Source organism: Cyclopterus lumpus, chromosome 7, assembly GCF_009769545.1.
Source record: "Cyclopterus lumpus isolate fCycLum1 chromosome 7, fCycLum1.pri, whole genome shotgun sequence".
In the NCBI taxonomy this organism is placed as follows: Eukaryota; Metazoa; Chordata; class Actinopteri; order Perciformes; family Cyclopteridae; genus Cyclopterus; species Cyclopterus lumpus.
Window position 1 is genome coordinate 9,067,266 of NC_046972.1, and position 18,756 is coordinate 9,086,021.

The 18,756-nt window shown below is 43.3% G+C and overlaps 2 protein-coding genes and 1 non-coding gene across 4 annotated transcripts; 1 reads left to right on the top strand and 2 right to left on the bottom strand.

Moving 5' to 3' along the window:
- LOC117733571 (serine hydroxymethyltransferase, mitochondrial-like) lies at nt 1-8,341 on the bottom strand. Of its 2 annotated transcripts, none has more exons than XM_034537334.1 (12): nt 8,174-8,341; nt 6,986-7,180; nt 4,963-5,042; nt 3,997-4,197; nt 3,009-3,090; nt 2,757-2,879; nt 2,432-2,571; nt 1,688-1,850; nt 1,420-1,519; nt 1,047-1,202; nt 656-763; nt 1-128 (listed from the first exon to the last, which is right to left on the bottom strand). In XM_034537334.1, exons 1-12 carry the CDS (start codon nt 8,339-8,341, stop codon nt 1-3), a joined length of 1,644 nt encoding a protein of 547 aa, XP_034393225.1. The 2 variants fall into 2 exon arrangements, with proteins under 2 accessions (XP_034393225.1, XP_034393226.1); XM_034537335.1 differs by having other exon boundaries at nt 1-115; nt 643-763; nt 8,174-8,242.
- Nucleotides 8,342-8,796: 455 nt separating this feature from the next.
- Nucleotides 8,797-12,476, bottom strand: LOC117733738 (neurexophilin-2-like). Its single transcript, XM_034537578.1, has 2 exons — nt 12,390-12,476; nt 8,797-9,627 (listed from the first exon to the last, which is right to left on the bottom strand). The coding sequence occupies exons 1-2, from the start codon at nt 12,474-12,476 to the stop codon at nt 8,797-8,799; spliced, it is 918 nt and encodes a 305-aa protein (XP_034393469.1).
- Nucleotides 12,477-14,332: 1,856 nt separating this feature from the next.
- On the top strand, nt 14,333-14,446 carry LOC117734230. The gene has a single exon (XR_004609801.1). It is a non-coding gene; the product is annotated as a U5 spliceosomal RNA (small nuclear RNA).
- The last annotated feature ends 4,310 nt before the right edge of the window (nt 14,447-18,756 follow it).

Below are 18,756 nucleotides of genomic sequence, written 5' to 3' on the forward strand. Positions count from 1 at the left end.
TTAGTGGTCAGTGAATCCGGGCATGGGGAAGGGTCTTGCAAATAGCTCCACCCGCTGGCGGAGCCCCGCGATGCGCGACACCGTCTCTTGGTCCTCCAGCAGGAAGGACTTGAAGCTGGACAGATTTTCTGTTAGGAGAAGGAGTAATAATTTAATTCTGTCTAAAAAATATCATCTAGTGCTTTCAAAATGGTTCATACCTGTTGGTTAGGGACTGTAAAAAGATTATTGGGCTGGACTGAACATTATGTGTTATTCTTTGTATACACCCTGTTATATCAGTGAGGGGAGGCTAAATACCAGGACCACCTCTATAAATTACGCAATACAATTGAACAGTAGCACAAACTACATCCTTCAAAAGGATCATGCAGTTGAATCAACCCCTATTTCCACAGAAAAACTGGAAACTGACTGTATATTTGTATAAATAAAATTAAATATATGAATATAAAAAATATATAAGAAAAAGTGAATAGAAAATTAAACCTATACTTAAAAATTTACTTTTTTTTAAAACTTTTACATTTCTTCCCTCCGATGCACATCATCATGTCCCTTTTGAACACATTATCTCTGGCATTAGAAAGCCTTGTCACCAAAACAATATGTCATCATGATGTGTCTAACGCCAAATAAAACCCCACACTCTCACCAGTCTTCTTTTTCACATCCAGTGCGATCTGAATCCCTTCATCAATAAACTCCACAACCTTTTCAAAGTCCGCCTCCTTGAACTGTCTGGAGGTTAGAGCCGGAGTTCCTGTAAGAAAACAGTATTATTAATACATATTAGGGCGAGGTTAAGACGGACACATGCTGACAGGTGGAGCGACAGACAAATCATACAGCCAGACAAAAGCAAAGAGAGACAGGTAACACAGACAGACACACAGAGGGAGAGCAAAGGGTCCAATATCATATGGGTAGCAAGACTGACTGGTTGACAGATTCGGCCCAAAACAACCTCTTTCCTTGCAGCTCTTCACCAACAATAACCAGATAACCAATACATCCTGTCCAAGCTTTACATCTGATCTGAGTACCGAGTCTGAGTCCTCCTGGAGAGAGAGCGCTCTTGTCTCCAGGGCAGGTGTTCTTGTTGGCGGTGATGTATACCAGCTCCAGGACCCTCTCAGCTCGAGCCCCATCCATTCCGTTGGGTCGAAGGTCAACCAAGGCCAGGTGGTTGTCTGTTCCACCTGAGAGGAGGAAATGGGGGTGGAAGAGGAGGAGGACAGATTGACTGTATTTGCTCAGTTGATAATGTGTCTTCACTCTCCTCTCAAACCTCCACATACAAACAATGATGACGTTTTCACTTTTCTATTTGTATTCATATTTAGCACAAGGAACCCCACACAAACATCCAGAAACTTCTCATGTGTCCAAACAAACACCCATTAGCTCCCTCAGTACCTGACACCAGCGTATAGCCTTTCTTCAGCAGAGCGTTAGCCATGGACTTGGCATTCAGCAGCACTTGAGCAATGTACTGTTTGAACATGGGAGTAGAAGCCTGCAGAGACAGAAGTGATGCTGCATGTGTAACGAGAAAGACCAACTCAGGTTTTACACATAAGCTGGTGTTGAAAATGTTCCGCAGTGTTTTCCAAAAGGATGTCCTGACTCATTTTATCTTGCTGGCTATTGTTAAATTCATTCTGATTCATGTTGATATCTGGACCTGTTTGAGGGCGACGGCCACCCCTGCAATGGCGTGGTTGTGTGGTCCTCCTTGAAGTGACGGGAACACGGCAAAGTTCACCCTGTCCTGGAGGTCGTAGGTCACCTCCCGACCTTTCTTATCCACAGACCGCACACCTTTCCGGTAGAAGATCAGACCAGCCCTGCACCGTGGAAAGAAAACCGAATGCACTCAACTCTGGCAAAAGACATTGTGCTTCTGCTTATGTGTGTATCTTGCGTACATTACAAAGCCACACAGTTTCACTCCACATCAGACGTCATGACAAAACACTCTGTTGGTCATGATCTGCCCTCCTCCTATAGGTTCAGCTTGTTCATTCATCTACAGTGTTTATTGTGTTACTCTCCTCTCATTTCAGATCACTTCACCTGTGTGTGTTTCCCCGTCAGTTTTCCTTGTCTGCTTCCCCCTGATTAGTTTCACCTGTCCATCGTTAGACGTGCATTCACCTGACCTTCTGCTCACCTGTTCTCCTTTCCCAAATCATTCACTACATATACCAGCCTATTGGTTGCCAGTGGGTCATTGTTCTGCATAATGCCACAGTGTTTAGTGGTCCAGCTGGTTTCGCTGCTTGTGTTTCTTGAGGGCTTTGAGTCCCTGTTACTTTTTGTCTATATCACCGATCGTAACAATTTTAATACCATGGACCTGACTACCATTAACCTGTATTCTGTGACCATTGCAAAAATCATTCACACACAACGTCCAACCCCTCACCTTGCTCCACGCAAGGACTTATGGGTAGTGGAGGTGACCAGGTCAGCGTGCTGGAAAGGAGAGGGAACAGCTCCTGCTGCCACCAGGCCGCTGATATGAGCCATGTCTGCCAGCAGGTAGGCATTAAGCTCCACACACAGCTGAAACACACATCATTTCATTGTACATATATACTCATTCGTCTTTCCTATTACTTATTTTATCTTCTTTGGGTTTCCTATTTTAGTTGCCCTTATATTTGGCTATTCTTCCTTTATGGAGTTAAACAGCTTGTTGATGGCTATTAAAATGTAGTAGTGGACATAATTCCTGATATAAGAGGTACCTTCTTCATGCGAGAGTAGTCGATGAGGCGAGCGTAGGCGCTGGTTCCTGCTATAATGAGTTTGGGTCTGAAAAGTCGGGCCGTCTTCTCCAGCTCGTTATAATCTATCAGACCTGTTTTGGGCTGAGATGATGCAGGCGGATGGAGGAAAGAGTCACACGCTAGTCAAATGTGAGTTTTTGTTACTAGATTAACTGTTTTCCTCACAGATTCTTTGACAGTTATTTACAAAAAGTCAACCGAATTACTCACATCCAGCTTGTAAGGCATCGATTCAAAGTAGATGGAGGTGGCTGAGATTCTCTTGGTGTCTGTCATGTAGCCGTGGGTAAGGCTGAAATGGGGTGGAGTATAAAAAATTAAAAAAAGAGAAATTAAATTTAGTCCAGCATTCATGTCACAAGTTCAGAGAGTTCTTCTGAAACATTGTGAACTTATTCTGATCTCTCTTCCAACTTCCATTATCATTTATGTAATGGAAGTTCGTCTTTAGTTGCTACTTGTATATTTGTACATTTAAATATAATTAAATGTGAAGACTAGATCATCCTTTCTATTATTTTCTTACTTTTGAGAAGTAAAATGCTGTTTTGTCTTATGCCACTGGGTGTATTGCTCAACCTATTGTTATATGCAAAATAATATAAATTATTTGCAGTAGAATCATTATTTACATTTCCCACACTTCTGTGGTTAGTTCAAATTAAGAGGTATTCATTTCTAAGAGCGTGGTATATTGTGACAACTCCAGACTGTGTGACTAACATTTAGTCATTTACACTAATTCCTCTTGACGTTAAGTCCCATAAAAACATCCAGTTTCACATCAAAACTCAATAATAACTGTCAGATAATGCTTATAACATGTCAGCCTAAATGCATTGGTATTTTAGCTAAGAATCATAAGACTGTGACTTGTTCAGTCATCAGACAGCGTCATCATAGCCATCCAGCAGTGAGGTTGCAGATTGCAACCAACTGAAACTTCTCCCGTATGAAAAGCGTGTAGGAGAACCCAGAGGCTGATGCAAAAACACTAAGGGCCCTATCGAGAGATAGGGTTTGGTTTGGCAGTTCTGTAGATATCATTATTAGTATTCTATGGTAACAAAAATATAACTATTCTCATTTTTTGTATTAATATTACATTCCAATTCTGCCAATGGATCCCCCTAAATGCTACACACTGTACCTTTTAACTTATCATGTATTGTTTCTATCTGAATACAAGCTCACTCACTGTCCCCCGTCTGGCAGATCCAGGCCCATGATGCGGTCATGGGGCTGCAGTACAGATGTGTAGGCTGCAAAGTTAGCGGGGGATCCAGAGTATGGTTGGACGTTGATGCCCCACAGATTTGGGTCCAGACCGAATGCGAAGAGTGCTCTCTTCTGGCACAGCAGCTCAATCTTGTCAACTATCTCTGCACCTCCATAGTACCTGAGAAAAACAAAAGGCATTTATTAAGATATCATGTTGTATTATTTTGTCTTGTGTGTTACGTATTGTATTGTATCGTTATGTATTATATCGTTACGTATTGTATCGTTACGTATTGTTACATATTGTATCGTTACGTATTGTATCGTTACGTGTTGTATCGTATTGTATTGTATTGTATCGTTACGTATTGTATTGTATCGTTACGTATTGTATTGTATCGTTACGTGTAGTATCGTTACGTGTAGTATCGTTACGTGTAGTATCGTTACGTATTATATTGTTACATATTGTATCGTTACGTATTGAATCGTATCGTTACGTATTGTATGTTACGTATTGTATGTTACGTATTGTATCGTTAAGTGTAGTATCGTTACGTATTGTATGTTACGTATTGTATGTTACGTATTGTATGTTACGTATTGTATGTTACGTATTGTATTGTATGTTACGTATTGTATTGTATGTTAAGTATTGTATCGTTACGTATCGTTACGTATTTTATCGTTACGTATTGTGTGTTGTACTGTATTACAAGAGTATTGTATTACAATTATGTCTTTCATATTGTATTGCATAACAGTGTATTGTGTTCTCCAGTACTGTATCATATTTTGTTTAATTGCATCATGTACATTCTAGTTTGGGGGAGTAAAATTGCCATATAATTCAATCTTTCAAATTTGTACAATTGGGCTTTTGAAAATCTTTTATAACAATTTTAACAATTTATTTTGGAAATTGCATTATGTGTGTCGTTACCTTTGTCCTGGGTATCCCTCAGAGTATTTGTTGTTCAGACAGGAGCCCTGAGCCTCGAGCGCTGCACGGCTGCAGAAGTTCTGACAGGACAAACGAGCACAGTGTCAAGATCCACAGCCACACGCTGTACGCGCGTGTGTGTGTGTGTATATACACACACACTACCTTGTCAATTGCAGGTGCCTTCATTATTTCAAGTGTTGATTGTAAAAAATATGTACAGCGTATGTACTGCATACATCATACATAAATATTCAGAACACTGTCACCATCCGAATATAGTATAACCTTTTTTTTTTTACCTGACGAAGGGTGATTAAACACTCCTGCTCTTTTTCAGCAAGGCGACACAGTACAACAACAACAACAGTCCAAACTTTCCATACCCAGTATGCAATTTACTTTAACTAAACCAATTATAACAACAACAACATGTTCTAGAGTCAGAAGATGATAAACCAAATGATATTTCAATCTGTTGAATTTGTTTCATAAATCTTACAAAATGTTCATATCAGTCTTTTCTGGAAACTGCTAAACGGATTAGCTTATCTAAAAATAATAAAATATTAGAGGTGATATATTCAAATTAAAAGAGAAATATGGAGGAATTCAATACTGAATCCCTGTGGGGTTGAGCACTGTCAACTCTCCCAGACACTTGAGAGTCAGAGGAGAGGAGCTGCAGAAAAGGAAATGAATGTAAATGAATTTTTCTCCCTGTCTCAGTCTGTTTTTTTTCTTCCCACTCTCACTTCTGCTCATCATCTCCCTCTGTCTCCCTCTCTGGCCTCCTCAGCCTTGTTATTATACTAAACCTGTCACTGTTCTGGGATCCCTCAATCATTCCAGTGGGATTTAAACCCAGTCCCTCATGGGACACAAAACTCTCTCCATGACATTTCAAAACATTATCTCCACACACACACACACACACACACACACACACACACACACACACACACACACACACACACGATCACCCCTCCTCCTCTAGCTCAACTTAAAATGTGGAGATCAATGGCAGAATTCAGCGAGGGAACCTAATGGGATCACTTGTTCCTGAAGAAAAAAAAAAGGTGTCTCTTCATTGAGAGTCAGTCTGCTGCAGTAGATGTAGATGAACATATTTTAGTAGATGAACATATTTTAGATGTCAATGTGATAGATAGCCCTGTGGATTGATAATTGCTGCAGAGTAGTGGCATGATAACTCCCTTGTACCACAGCTTCAAACTTGAAGGAATCACTTATGAGATGCAAAGAAAATCTCTGAACTCTCTGAAGAAAACAATAAATTCCAGAAACTACATCTCTGGTGACTTGCAGTTGCTCTGACGTGTGTCGTGGCTGGATCAACCACTTAGAGCTTGATTAGAGCTCGATCAGGGCTGCACGGTGGTGTAGTGGCTAGCACTGTCGCCTCACAGCAAGAGGGCCGCGGGTTCAATTCCCGGTCGGAGCGGTCCTTCTGTGTGGAGTTTGCATGTTCTCCCCGTGGCAGCGTGGGTTCTCTCCGGACTCTCTGGCTTCCTCCCACAGTCCAAAGACATGCTGCAGGTTAATTGATCTCTAAATGTCCCATAGGTGTGAATGTGAGAGTGAATGGTTGTATGTCCCTACATGTGCCCTCGATGGACTGGCGGCCTGTCCAGGGTGTCCCCTGCCTTCGCCCTATGTCAGCTGGGATAGGCTCCAGCGCCCCCGCGACCCTAATGAGGATAAGCGGTATTGAAAATGGATGGATGGATGGATAGAGCTCGATCAGAGACGGCTCCCCTCCAGCTGACACCGGACCAACATCCAACAACCCTGGTCCATACCCTTAACTCACAACCCTTCATCCTTCGACCCACATCCCTCATCCTCCTTCCGGACCCTTAATCCATCTCTCCTACATCATGGCTCCCCTCCTTCTTCAAAATAATAAATACTTTCAAACCTGTGTCGTTATTTAAAGGGACATTATGAGTGAATGTAAAATCCAACGGATCATGAAACACTGAACACCTCTCCTCTTTACCTCTGATGCTATGAGCTCCAGTCCCCGACACTGCCTGTCCTTCTCCTGCTGCAGGAGGCTCCACATCTCCGGGTCGTCCTGAGCCAGGTTCTCCTGCCCCGTCCACCTGGCTGCGCTGCTGAGACCTCGCCTGCATGACGCCGCTGTGACCTGCCCCTCTCGGCCCAGACATCCTGAAGCCCTGAGGAGGAGGGGCTGCAGGGGGGCGGTGGGTAGACACACAACATTATCATTCATGGTCAACAACTAAATGTCCACAGGAGTTGCAAAACTGCTCTCTGTTTGACAAGACCTTGGAGAGATGGTGCTATACTTCTGACAACTTACTGTTCTGTTTAACGACTCAGTAGTTAAAAAAAACCTTCATGAGGAGACACAGGATTTGATGCAACTCTCCATTGTTGTGAACTGTCTGTGCAGTGCAAAAGTTTCTGAAGCGTTTTGTTGTTGTTTTCCAGGATTACTCCTTTGGTGTCTTTTGAAAACCTCAGGAAGAGTGAGCCTGTGCAAAACACACTTTCATCACTCTAAATTATAATACTTTGCACCGGGGGTTTGGAAACAAGGGAGTTAGAATAATGCGCCTTTTGATGTTCTAAACAATCCATTAAATGAAAGGCAGTGCAATAAACAAGCGTGCTATTCAGTGGAGCGGTTATGGAAAACCTTGGACATGAAAAGTGATATGTGGCTGGCCACACAGGCAGTGACTTATTTATCAGGGTTTTGTTTGTTGCAGGCAGTGTGGAGCTGCGTGCTAGTTACGTAACTATTCCTTTGGCTTAATAGAGCGATTACTGTTCAAGCATAATATATGTTGAAGCAAGTCTCCTTTCATCTATTGTGTTCATTGTGTTTTCTAAGCTTTGAGTAAATTAGGTCTTGCACAAAGGGCGGACTGTACAGTCAACTTTTCTTCAAATACAAATATTATGGGACAAACAGCAGCACTCTTCTTATTTGATGGGCTGCAATAATCACAGTTATCATACAAATACGGTGATGAATTAAAAGCGCAACACAGAGCACACGTCTTTCGTGGTTGAGGGGACCTGGGTTGACAAGCTGACCTAGTTAGCAGTGAGAAGGGGTTTTGTGACGACAACTCTTAGGATCTTCCAACACGGATACAAGTGTATATAGGCGTACATTTAAAAAAGCTCTTAAATAAATGCATAATGTACTCACCCGTATTGTTTGCTGTAACGACAGAGAAAGCATGCCTGTGACAGGTGAGTGCTGGGAAAACAGAAAGCTTTTCGGGGTGCAAAGGGTGAAAGTATAATCAGTACTGGAGGAAAGCCAAGGACATTTGTACTTTGTGCTACTGCAAAAGTCTCTGCAACAGTAAATCATCTGTTTCAGTAAATCACTCTGCATCAGTTCTTTGAAGAAGAAATATCTTATCAGTCTGTACAATGAACAGGCAAGTGTTCATTTTATAGTAAAAAGCACTTGAAGTCCATAGATTGGATAATTTTGTCTCTAAAGATGTATCTATTTCAAGTCTTCACTTCTGTCAATGCATATATAAAAAAAAAACACTACAGACAAAATGATATGGTGGATTAAGTCGCTGCTTTTTTTCAAGACAATGTGGAGCTTTTGGCAGATGAGTATAGTTTCAGACGACACAAGAATCACTTTACAAATCTGATTCATCTCACTGACACGTTAACACAAGGCTCAAACTGCACTCACTGACGCGTTGAAAATAGCGTATAAAAACAGTCAATCGCAAACCTATTTTAAAAACTGAACACATGATTTACAGATGTATGAGAAGTCAGTGTTTGTTATCTCTGAGTTGATCATCCGAAGTGCTGCTGGTTTTGCTCTGTCTGAAAATTGTGGTCGGGACAGACTTTCTGCGCCAGCCTGTAATCGGTGCCGGTGAAGGCGATGAAGATGCATATAACCTTAAACGGTTTGGCGCAGATCCAGGCTGCCTGGGACTGGGTGTTTTCTGAGTAGCAGGTCTGCCCCGGGTCATACATGCAGGGCTTGGTCTTCTTGGACCTGTTGGTTCTCTGGTATTCGATTCGGCAGTTGAGTTCGGTCACCGTCATCATGTCCTGCTGCTGCTTCTGATGGTCTGCAGGAGTCGAGCTGGTGGACTGAGGTGGGCTCTGCAACTGGGACGTCAGATCCGGAACCAGTACCGGGTTTTTGGTGTGAACGCCCTGAGCCGCTGGATCCAAAACCTCCCACCCTACCGCTTTGGAGGGTGGGACGATGCTGACGGATATGTTCCCCAGACGGGACGAGTTGTGGCGGAAGTAGACACTGAACGTGCCGTTGATGTGGTCAACGATTTTCCCCGTCACCAGGAGGCTGAACTTCACCGTCTTCACGTTAAAGTAGAAATCGCCCCAGCCCAGGATCTTCTTAGTCTTCGGTGACGGTTTGGATTTAGAAGGGGCGCGGTAAAGATACTGATCCAGGGCTTGGGAAAAGTTCTGTGGCCATCCGTACGGGCCGAGTGAGCCGTAAGCAGGTGTTTTTTGTTTGCTGGAGATGATCTGTAGATCTTTGAAGATATATTTAACTTTCAAAGCAGCTCCCACGGCGTCTCCTGGCCCTCCTTCTTCCTCTCTCCATTGTTGGCTCTGAAACTCCAAGGGCTTGGCTGTTTCTTGGACCTGTGGAGAATAACATGTAAATTAAGAAAAGCCTCAAATTCAAGTGCTCTTTTTTTCTCAATTCTCACAAAACACTGAATAGCACATTTCTCATTTAACGTTATCTTTTGTTTTTTATTTAACGTTAAGGTGCAGAACTGAAAACGAGTATACACCTCCACACAATGCCGGCTATTCTTGCGGCTCACAGCTAACGGCGCAAACAACGACTCTAAATATCCTATAGAGAACCTTTACATTTGGAGATATTGTACTGTCTACCAAAAAAACCTTCCCTATTAAAGATAACACTGCCAGTGTGTTCTGTGGATTGTCCAGAGAAACGGGGAGATGTGCTACCATTGACTTTCTATGCTGTTAACACCACAAACAATATCCCACTCAGCTCTGTGGTTTTGGGACGGAGGCTTATGTCTCAGGCACAGATCTCTCGAAACTTGAGTAAATATAACCTAACCTCTTTGCATAGCCGGCACAGCTAGGTTTAAGTGAAAAAATATGTTTTTTAATAATCATTGTTGTTGTTATTTTGAAGCACAGAATACAAGGATAAGGTTTTGGTAAGAAGGGATGTCCGCTTTATCCGTATCTGTACAACTTGTCTTTTATGAGCTTGCTTTTCAGCGATACCATTTGTCTTGGTCCAACAGTGGGCAACAAAAGCGGGCTACTGACATCATACGATAAATTGGTTGACGGTTTTAAAGGTTTTCAGGAATTTCTGACGTACCTCTTAAAATCATACTGACAAATAATGTGTATTGTCCACAGCTCTGTGTCGGTTTGATACACCCAGATTGCTCAAACAGGGCCAGGAACCACATTCATCAGAGGTACTTTAATACTAGTAAATACTTTCGAAGATATCATTCATAATACATATAGCCTCAGAACAAACAGGATGACCGCAAATGAAGGACAGTTCCACTTTTGCTACATCACAAAGTAGCAAATAATCGATGAAAATATAATTATTTGTTTGATGTCCTCTGAATGAGAATGTCTTAAAATTGACTGTGATCAATAGGTAAGACCCTTCAGGCAAGGACTACCACAAGCAGCACGCGCACACACACACACACAAACACACATGCACACACACGCACGCACGCACGCACACACACACACACGCACGCAGACACACACCCACACACACACACACACACACACACACACAGACACACACACACACACAAACACACACACACACACACACACATTGCCTTTAACACACTTGCATCTGGTTGTCCTCCTTAGCGCTCTCTCGCTCCCTTGTTAAAACTTGATGCTGGACTGAATATTTATAATTTAAACAATAGCACTGCATTAAAATAAATAAAAGAAGATATTTTCTTCATTGCACGTGTTACCATATTACCAGTTTTAAGGATATTGAGCTCCTAGTAAGTGTAAAAACAAATGATATGCAGGTGAAATCAAATATTAAGACTTTTATCATCTCTTGCAACACACTACCATTTTTAAGTTAAGATGAGGTGTGGGAGACAAGTCAATGTTGTTTATGCCTCTAGAGAATTGAGACATGAGTTGGGCAAAAGGTTCTGTGCACTTAATTTCCATTTTCATCATAATGGGTCGAAGGCGATGGAGGTTTCGTGTTGTTCACCCCCATATTTCTGAGTAAACAGCTCCATCGGTCCTCACCAACAGGTGGGACTCACAACAACTCTAACCACCACAGCCCTGTGTGCCAATCTCTGTCTTGTGCTGTAACCATGAGCTCCAGCTGGGCATATTGTTACGAGCCTAAACCTCCAGCGATGTGCTGCTCTCACCTAATTGGAGCCCAGTGTGTGACAGCCATGTCGCTGGCTCTGTGTCAAGATGCCAGCACAGTGACTGCAACTGAGCAACAGCGGTGCAGTGGATGCACGCACAACACCTGCGCAAAGGCACCTGCAGAAGCAGAACAACTGAGAAAGATGAGAGCAGTAATTGCATTTTAGGGGCCGAGAGAACATTTTTGCGATTGGCTAAAAAGATACGTGTCAGATTTTCCCCACTTAAAAACAAAGTGACGGGGCGATTTAACTTGTCAAACTGACAAAGGGTTCAGCTAATGAAGCACAACATGAGGTTGTTCTTCTGACAAGTTCCATGTTACAGTTACCGATGCTACAGTCCAAAGTAAGTTAAATTAAAGACAAGAGAGACAATTAAGTTAGAGTTATGCCTGAAAGAGAATTACAGACCACGGCAGTGGAACAAATTACATTTTGGAGGGATGAAGAAGACCCATTTTGGCTGAACTTCCCCATCTAATAGAAGAGTCAGCTTTGATCAAGTCCCCTAGACAGTCTCACATCATGAGATACAAGTCTTCAATTCTGAGAACACCAGAACAAAAGCAAATGAAACAGCATGCCACAAACTTTTCAATGGAAGAGTTTCAAGTTGAAGCTGAAATCAGATCAGAACATTCACAGCAGAGCAATCAATCAACTTGTTCTCAACTCTGTCTACATATTATCCCTAAAAAAAGATGATTATTTATTGTATTCTTTCTCAACAGAATAGACTTCAGATATATCAGAAATTATTGATGCTGATTGGTTATTGATGAATTCAGAACCAACACCAAAAAAGAACAATTGATTGGGCACCAATGCAGCATGAACAGTGCAGATATAGAACATGAGGGAATTAAGCAAATGAACTGCAGAACATTTCTTAGAGCCGGCTAAACAATATATTATATATTATATTGAGCAACTTAGAGCTTTGGTTGATCGTATACTCACCGCTGAAGGGAGAAGACACAGACAGGTGATGGCAAAGTTCAAACACAGCGCCCTCATGTTGCAGCAACAGCAGCAACGTGTCTCCATGCAGAGAGCCGGAGTGTCTTGGAGGCAATCTGCCCGGCGGAATAAGTGGTGAGTTACTGAGTTTAAGCTACACTCACTTCACAAGTGGAGAAGACATTCCGCAGCGAGAGGCTGAAACATCCTCAAGATCTGGAGTGAATACTCGGCTCAATGCGCCTTCTCCCCCCACCAGCCCTCTCTCTCTTTCTCTCTCTCTCACACTCACACACACACACACACACACACCCACACACACACACACACACACACACACCCACCCACACACACACACACACACACACACACACACACACACACACACACACACGCTTCTTTATTTAACATGACCAATAATTTAGATAAAGCATAAAATGCCTCAGGAGGAAATTTGTGTTCAGAAAGAATGAATCAATTGAGAATAATTCGAACTTGTAGTCAATGTGGCTAATTGGTAACGTAAGCAATGTCGCACTAAATAAACACACGCGCGCACACACACACACACGCACGCACGCACACACACACACACACACACACACACACACACACACACACACACACACACACGTCCATCACACTTGCCTCCCTGCTTATTTTCACCACCTGGCCGGCCCTTATTATGGCTCATCAACCCGGGGATAGGCGCTCTCAGGCGGGCACAGTTTGACAGCCCTCCCCGCTGTCCCCGCATATACTGCAACCATGGGGAGGCTGACAAAATGACACGGGCTCTCTCCGGGAAATGTTAAAATCACTGACAAGTATGGTGGAATTGTGCCAGTGCCTCAGTTATTCCGTGGAATTTCAAGCCGACAAATCACTGTAAGTGTGGGCTATCCAACCAGAGAAGATGCCTTTAATAAAGAATGAGGGACTGTGTAAATGCAGAGACCCATCAAATATTAAGCTCCTCTGTTCAAACAGGACTTTCTCAACATTTTAGGAGCATATTAGCTGGCTTCATGTGTAATAATTGATGACTTTAAATTAGCTTCACATTGTCTGTTTAACAACATTTGTGATGAAATCATCTCGTCCATAAGAAAAGCATTCATATGTTCTAACGCACAGCCGTGAAACAGTTTGAAATCCTAATTTCCGTGTGGGATTACAAATTAAGAGAAGTGAGAAATCTCTTTTCTTCTATTTATCTGTCATTTATCTACGACACACTTGATTGAATTCTTCTTCTTAAAGCAATAGTTTATCCTGGCCCTATGTGCCGTTACACTTTAAAGGTGTTTTGTTTGGTCAAAATGATGACCGTTGGAGAAATTTGACATTTATTTTTTTTTATCCCAAAAGATGAATGAAAAGTTATAAGAAATAGTAAACCTAGTATGCGGAGACATTGTTGTGAAACTGTTCATTTTGTGAACATCTTAAGTATGCATCTCGCTAAAAACAGAAAGTTACATGTGAGATGTGGGAAGAGGTATAGGCTCATCTTGACCGAATCTTGTTTGCGCATGCGTACAACTAGATGCTTGTAAACGATCGCTGCAGAGCAGAAACACTATTCCAACTTATGGTGAAAACAGTTCACACCCTCTTTATACAACAGCCACACGATATTTTTGCAAAGAAAGAAAAAAAAAAGAGTACTTATGCTCGAAGAGGTTTTCTATTAAAAGCAGAGGCGTGGTCAGATCACCATATTCCCACAATGCATAGCGCATGTGTGATAGTTCTAAATTAAACCTTTTCCATGTAATTCTCATCCATATTATTTTGGTAGATTAATAGAGCTCTTTGTTGCATAGGGATTGTTTTGTAATTCCAAACAATTTTAGCAATGGTGTTACGTAAAAAAGGAACCATACGTGAATACAGTAAGGCGGAGAATATAGTCGGGCAGTCGTCCTTCTGTAAAGTACACACTCTTGTTTCTCTTCAGATCGCATAAATCTTTCGCCTTTTACTAAAGATTTCCGTGGAGAGGATCAATAAGAGTTTCAACTAATTTTTTGATGCCCTGCTCACGCGGGGCTTCCTAACTTTGTGAAAAATGAAACTCATATATATAAGAAATTACGATGCGTGAACGTAGGACGTCGCCTTTTAAACCCGAGTGGAGTTCATATTATCATGGAGAGGAACCCTGTATGTGGATTGTCGTGCGGATGTTTCTCAGGAGTTTACATCTATTTAGTCTATCCTGCACCGGGCGGTGAATCCTACTCATGAGATGTAAAACGATGTCACATTGTGTCACATTGTCTGCATTACCGACTCGCATAAATACTTTGCTGAGAACTGCTTCTTAGTCGCCAGTTTTCTCTGTTATTTCATTTATTTGCGCTCTATATCTTTGCACTCTTTACTCGGGAAGAATGCAGTTAGATCAACTCGTATCTATCCGCCTCCCTCTCAGACGGCGAAGCGGTCCTGTAAGAAGACGGACATTGAAACAGTTGCTTAACTTCACCACGAGAGGGCGCCTCTTCACAATGAACCCAAACCACAATAATTGATTATTGCATTTCAACTTCCTTCAGATGTTCATAATTCCGTCTTCCAGTTTCAGTGACACAAATGCAGATTTCATCTCGAAATATCCTGCAAATAATAGCGTTGTGTATCGCATCATGATAAAGCAATAACAACAGCAGAAAAGCATATTCCCCTCTAACTAACTGAATGCCATCATCAAAATGCTGATGTTTGGGGAGGAATTCCCACCAAAATGTAAAACATTGAGATGTATGCATGACTTTATTCTCTGTGAAGGGGGAGCTGTATTTCGCCAAGTGGCCCGTGAGGGGCAGCAACACACCAGCGGCGTAAAATCGGCAGGGAATTGAAGGACGAAGAAGAAGAAAAAGAAGAAGAAGAAGAAGAAGAAGAAGAAGAAGAAGAAGAAGCACCAAAAGAAACAATCCCCTCACGTTGCCAGGGAGTCGCTTTTGGTCGTCCGTAAATCTATTGTGCACATCGCTGACATTCAAGTGGCGTCGCAGCGTTTCGTCCCGTGGGCCAGCTGGTGAGGGAGGAGGAGGAGGAGGAGGAGGAGGAGGAGCGTTCATATGCTGGATGAAAACAAACACAACAACAACAACAATAACAACAACAACTCGTGGTTGAATAAGTGAAGTGGACCAGATGAGGAGCAGATGTATGACTCAACCAGCTGAGACAGGTCCGAGGGTAACATCGTGTTATCCTGTAAACTGTTAGTCATGGATGCTCGTGATATTGTGAAGATTGAAGACACGACAGACGGTCACAATGCTGCTGCTGCACGCGATCAACACGTGGGTGACACCTCAACAACAAAACAGCAAAGGAGAAAGAAGAGTGCAATCTGGAAATATTTCACCATCTGTGCCGACGACGTGACGAAGGTGGCATGCAGCATATGCAAGAGAGTTGTGGGCAGAGGAAAGAATTTAGGACATCTCACCACCAGCAACATGCACAACCATATGTATTACAAGCATCGCAATGTGGCCGGTATCCGTGGCACTCAGAGCAGCAGGAGGTCCCAGCCGACCCCCGCTGCTCCTGCTGCTCCTGCTGCTCCTGCAGCTCCTGCAGATCCTGCAGCTCCTGCAGATCCTGCAGCTCATGCATCTGAAGCCCACGATCGACTGAGCCGTACAATGACCCAGACGATCACCGACAGCGTGGGTGAAATGATCAGCATGGATCTGTTACCGTATTCGTTCGTGGAGAACCATGGCTTCCGTAAACTCATGAGAGTGGTGGCACCCCATTACACACTCCCAGCAGGCATTCACTTCAGTAACAAAGTCATTCCACGGCTTCACCAAAGAGTGACATCTAAAGTGATCGAGAGCCTTGTGAACGTCGAGGGCGATGTTGTGCACTGCACGGCCGACATCTGGACCAGGAAGTTCTCCACCAGCTCCTACCTTTCTCTCACAGGACATTGGTTTGTGCAGTACATGTCAGGTGGCGGGGCCGTGACACACAAGCGCGTCAGTGCGTTGCTCAGCATGAAGGACATCGACACAGAGTCCACTCCAGCAGAAATCCTGCAACACCTCCTGGGCCTTGTTGAAGAGTGGCAAGCTGTGGTTCCACACAGATTTGCTGTCGGGTTTATAGTCACCAACAACACAAGCAATATGGTGAAAGCCATGGCGGAAAGTGGCTTTGAGCACATTCGATGCATGGCTCACTCCATACACTTGATCGTGACGGGGGCTATCGAAGAGTGCCGCAGTGTGGTTACCGTGATCAACACCGCTCGGAGAATCACCAACACCATACATATGTCGACTAAAGCCATAGCTAAGCTGCACCAGATGCAGGAGCGACTGGGACTTGCCGAGGCGACCTTAACGCACGATGTGCCGACCAGGTGGAACACCGTGTTGTTCATGTTTCAGCGCCTGCTGGAGCAGAAGGAGGCGCTGATTGACATGTCGGCAGAGGTGGACCTTGGTGGGTCTGTCGCGGAGCCCCAGTGGACTTTGATGGAGGCCATTGTGAAAGTGCTGGAGCCATTTGAGGAAGCAACGCGCACAGTGTGCCAAGATGATGCGTCTATTTCCTCCGTGATCCCATGCATCCAGGCCCTCAGAGCGGCGCTCAACGAACTCATCGCAAATAAGGACGTGAGCGATCTGTTAGAGACTCGCAAGCTGGTTGGCTTACTGCAGAGCCACCTCGAGGAACACTTTCAACATGTCTTTGAAACGCCCACCAACACTTATTTTAAAGCCACGCTCCTGGACCCCCGATTTAAGATCATGCCCATGGCTCTGCTCAGCCGGCTGGATTTCGAGAGGTTGAAAGCCGCCGTGACGGTGGAGGTCGATGAGTTGCTGGAGCAGGACCGGATGCTTTCCTCAGGTGAAGCTGTCTCTTCATCAGGCGTGGCGCCAGAATCGGAGGACACCAGCAGCAAGCCAACAAGCCTTTTCTGGGGCGCAATGCAGAGTCTTGTTGCAAATAACGCAGCATCTTTGTCGAAGAGCGTGACATCGCTCGGTTTAGAGACCTACCTGGCAGAGAGCAGCCCGCAGTCTCTGGCCTCTGACCCGGTGTCGTCATACTGGTCCGTCAAGATGGCACAACATCCGGCACTGGCTCGAGTGGCAGTCAAATATTTGGCCTGCCCACCGACAAGTGTCTCCTCCGAGAGGCTCTTGAGCACCGGAGAAGATGCCGTTGCTCCAGATTACAGACTTCTGCCTGTCGATGTGCCGCTGCTGGTTTTCACCAAATACAACTTGGTGAAATTTCATTAGCTCTGCTCTCTTGTCGTAAAGATACGCCACTCTTTGTCTTATAGGCGCTGCTCTGTTTGACATGGTTCAAACCTTGAATTAAGTTTTTAGAAATATAGAAACAGTATTTATTTTGTACATTGAGGGACAACAGATAGAGTTTAGAAGAAAATATATATTGATGCGTTTTATATCCATGAGGATAATTATTACTGGGTCACATGTTGTTTTTTTCTGTCCAATTTCAATCTCTTTAAACTGGATCACAGCTGCCAGTTTTAAGATAGTGGAGCTAAAACTCCACAAGCTATAGACAACTTACCCAGCAACAGTAAGAGTGTGACTACACTGAACATACTACGTGACTGCCACATGCATTAAACCACGAATAGAGGCCCCTGTGCATCTCTCTCCGTCTCCTTTGTTTGCCATGTTTTTGAAAACATTTGAAAGGAAGTTGCGTAGGGAGTTTAGGAAGTGCACTTCGTCTAATTTCATCAGCAGCCATTAGTGCAAACCCTAGAGACCATTTAGAGCAGCATTGCTGTTTTATACAGAATTTATTTTCATATAGCTTCTCTGCACATGTGAAATCAAGCCCAATCTAGGCAAGGTTTACTTTATTTGTTAATATAATCTGAATACCTTCATATCAATTACGGCATTCTCTCTACTTCTCTTTGACGTTAACTATATCTGTGTGTGTGTGTGTGTGTGTGTGTGTGTGTGTGTGTGTGTGTGTGTGTGTGTGTGTGTGTGTGTGTGTGTGTGTGTGTGAGTGTCTGTGTCTGAGTATCTATCAGCAGGTAACTTCAAGCATTTTTATTACCATGCTGTTCACAACAAACACAATACATCACCTAATTGTCTCTTTCAACCTATTCATGTATGCATCAATCATCCCTCCTGCTTTACTTTGTGTTATAGTCACAAATAAATCACAGCAAATACATTTCTGCTGCTACAGACAACATGTTGATACTTTAGGTAACAAATATAGAAAATTGCTGAAAGATCGGTGGCATCTCCAGAACAGTGACATCTCTTAACTCGTGCAGATGTTTAAAGTGTCGCGGGCTCTTTCAGTGCAAGTTTTGTTTTGA

Bases quoted from the DNA above. Each gene is read 5' to 3' on its own strand.
- LOC117733738 (XM_034537578.1), bottom strand. From the start codon at position 12,476: ATGGAGACACGTTGCTGCTGTTGCTGCAACATGAGGGCGCTGTGTTTG. The intron at 9,628-12,389 runs GTGAGTATACGA...TATTCTCCACAG, and splicing joins TGTGTCTTCTCCCTTCAGCG to GTCCAAGAAACAGCCAAGCC.
- LOC117733571 (XM_034537334.1), bottom strand. From the start codon at position 8,341: ATGATTTACTGTTGCAGAGACTTTTGCAGTAGCACAAAGTACAAATGT. The intron at 3,091-3,996 runs GTGAGTGAGCTT...ACCCCATTTCAG, and splicing joins GATCTGCCAGACGGGGGACA to CCTTACCCACGGCTACATGA. The intron at 2,572-2,756 runs GTACCTCTTATA...TGTGTGTTTCAG, and splicing joins ACTACTCTCGCATGAAGAAG to CTGTGTGTGGAGCTTAATGC.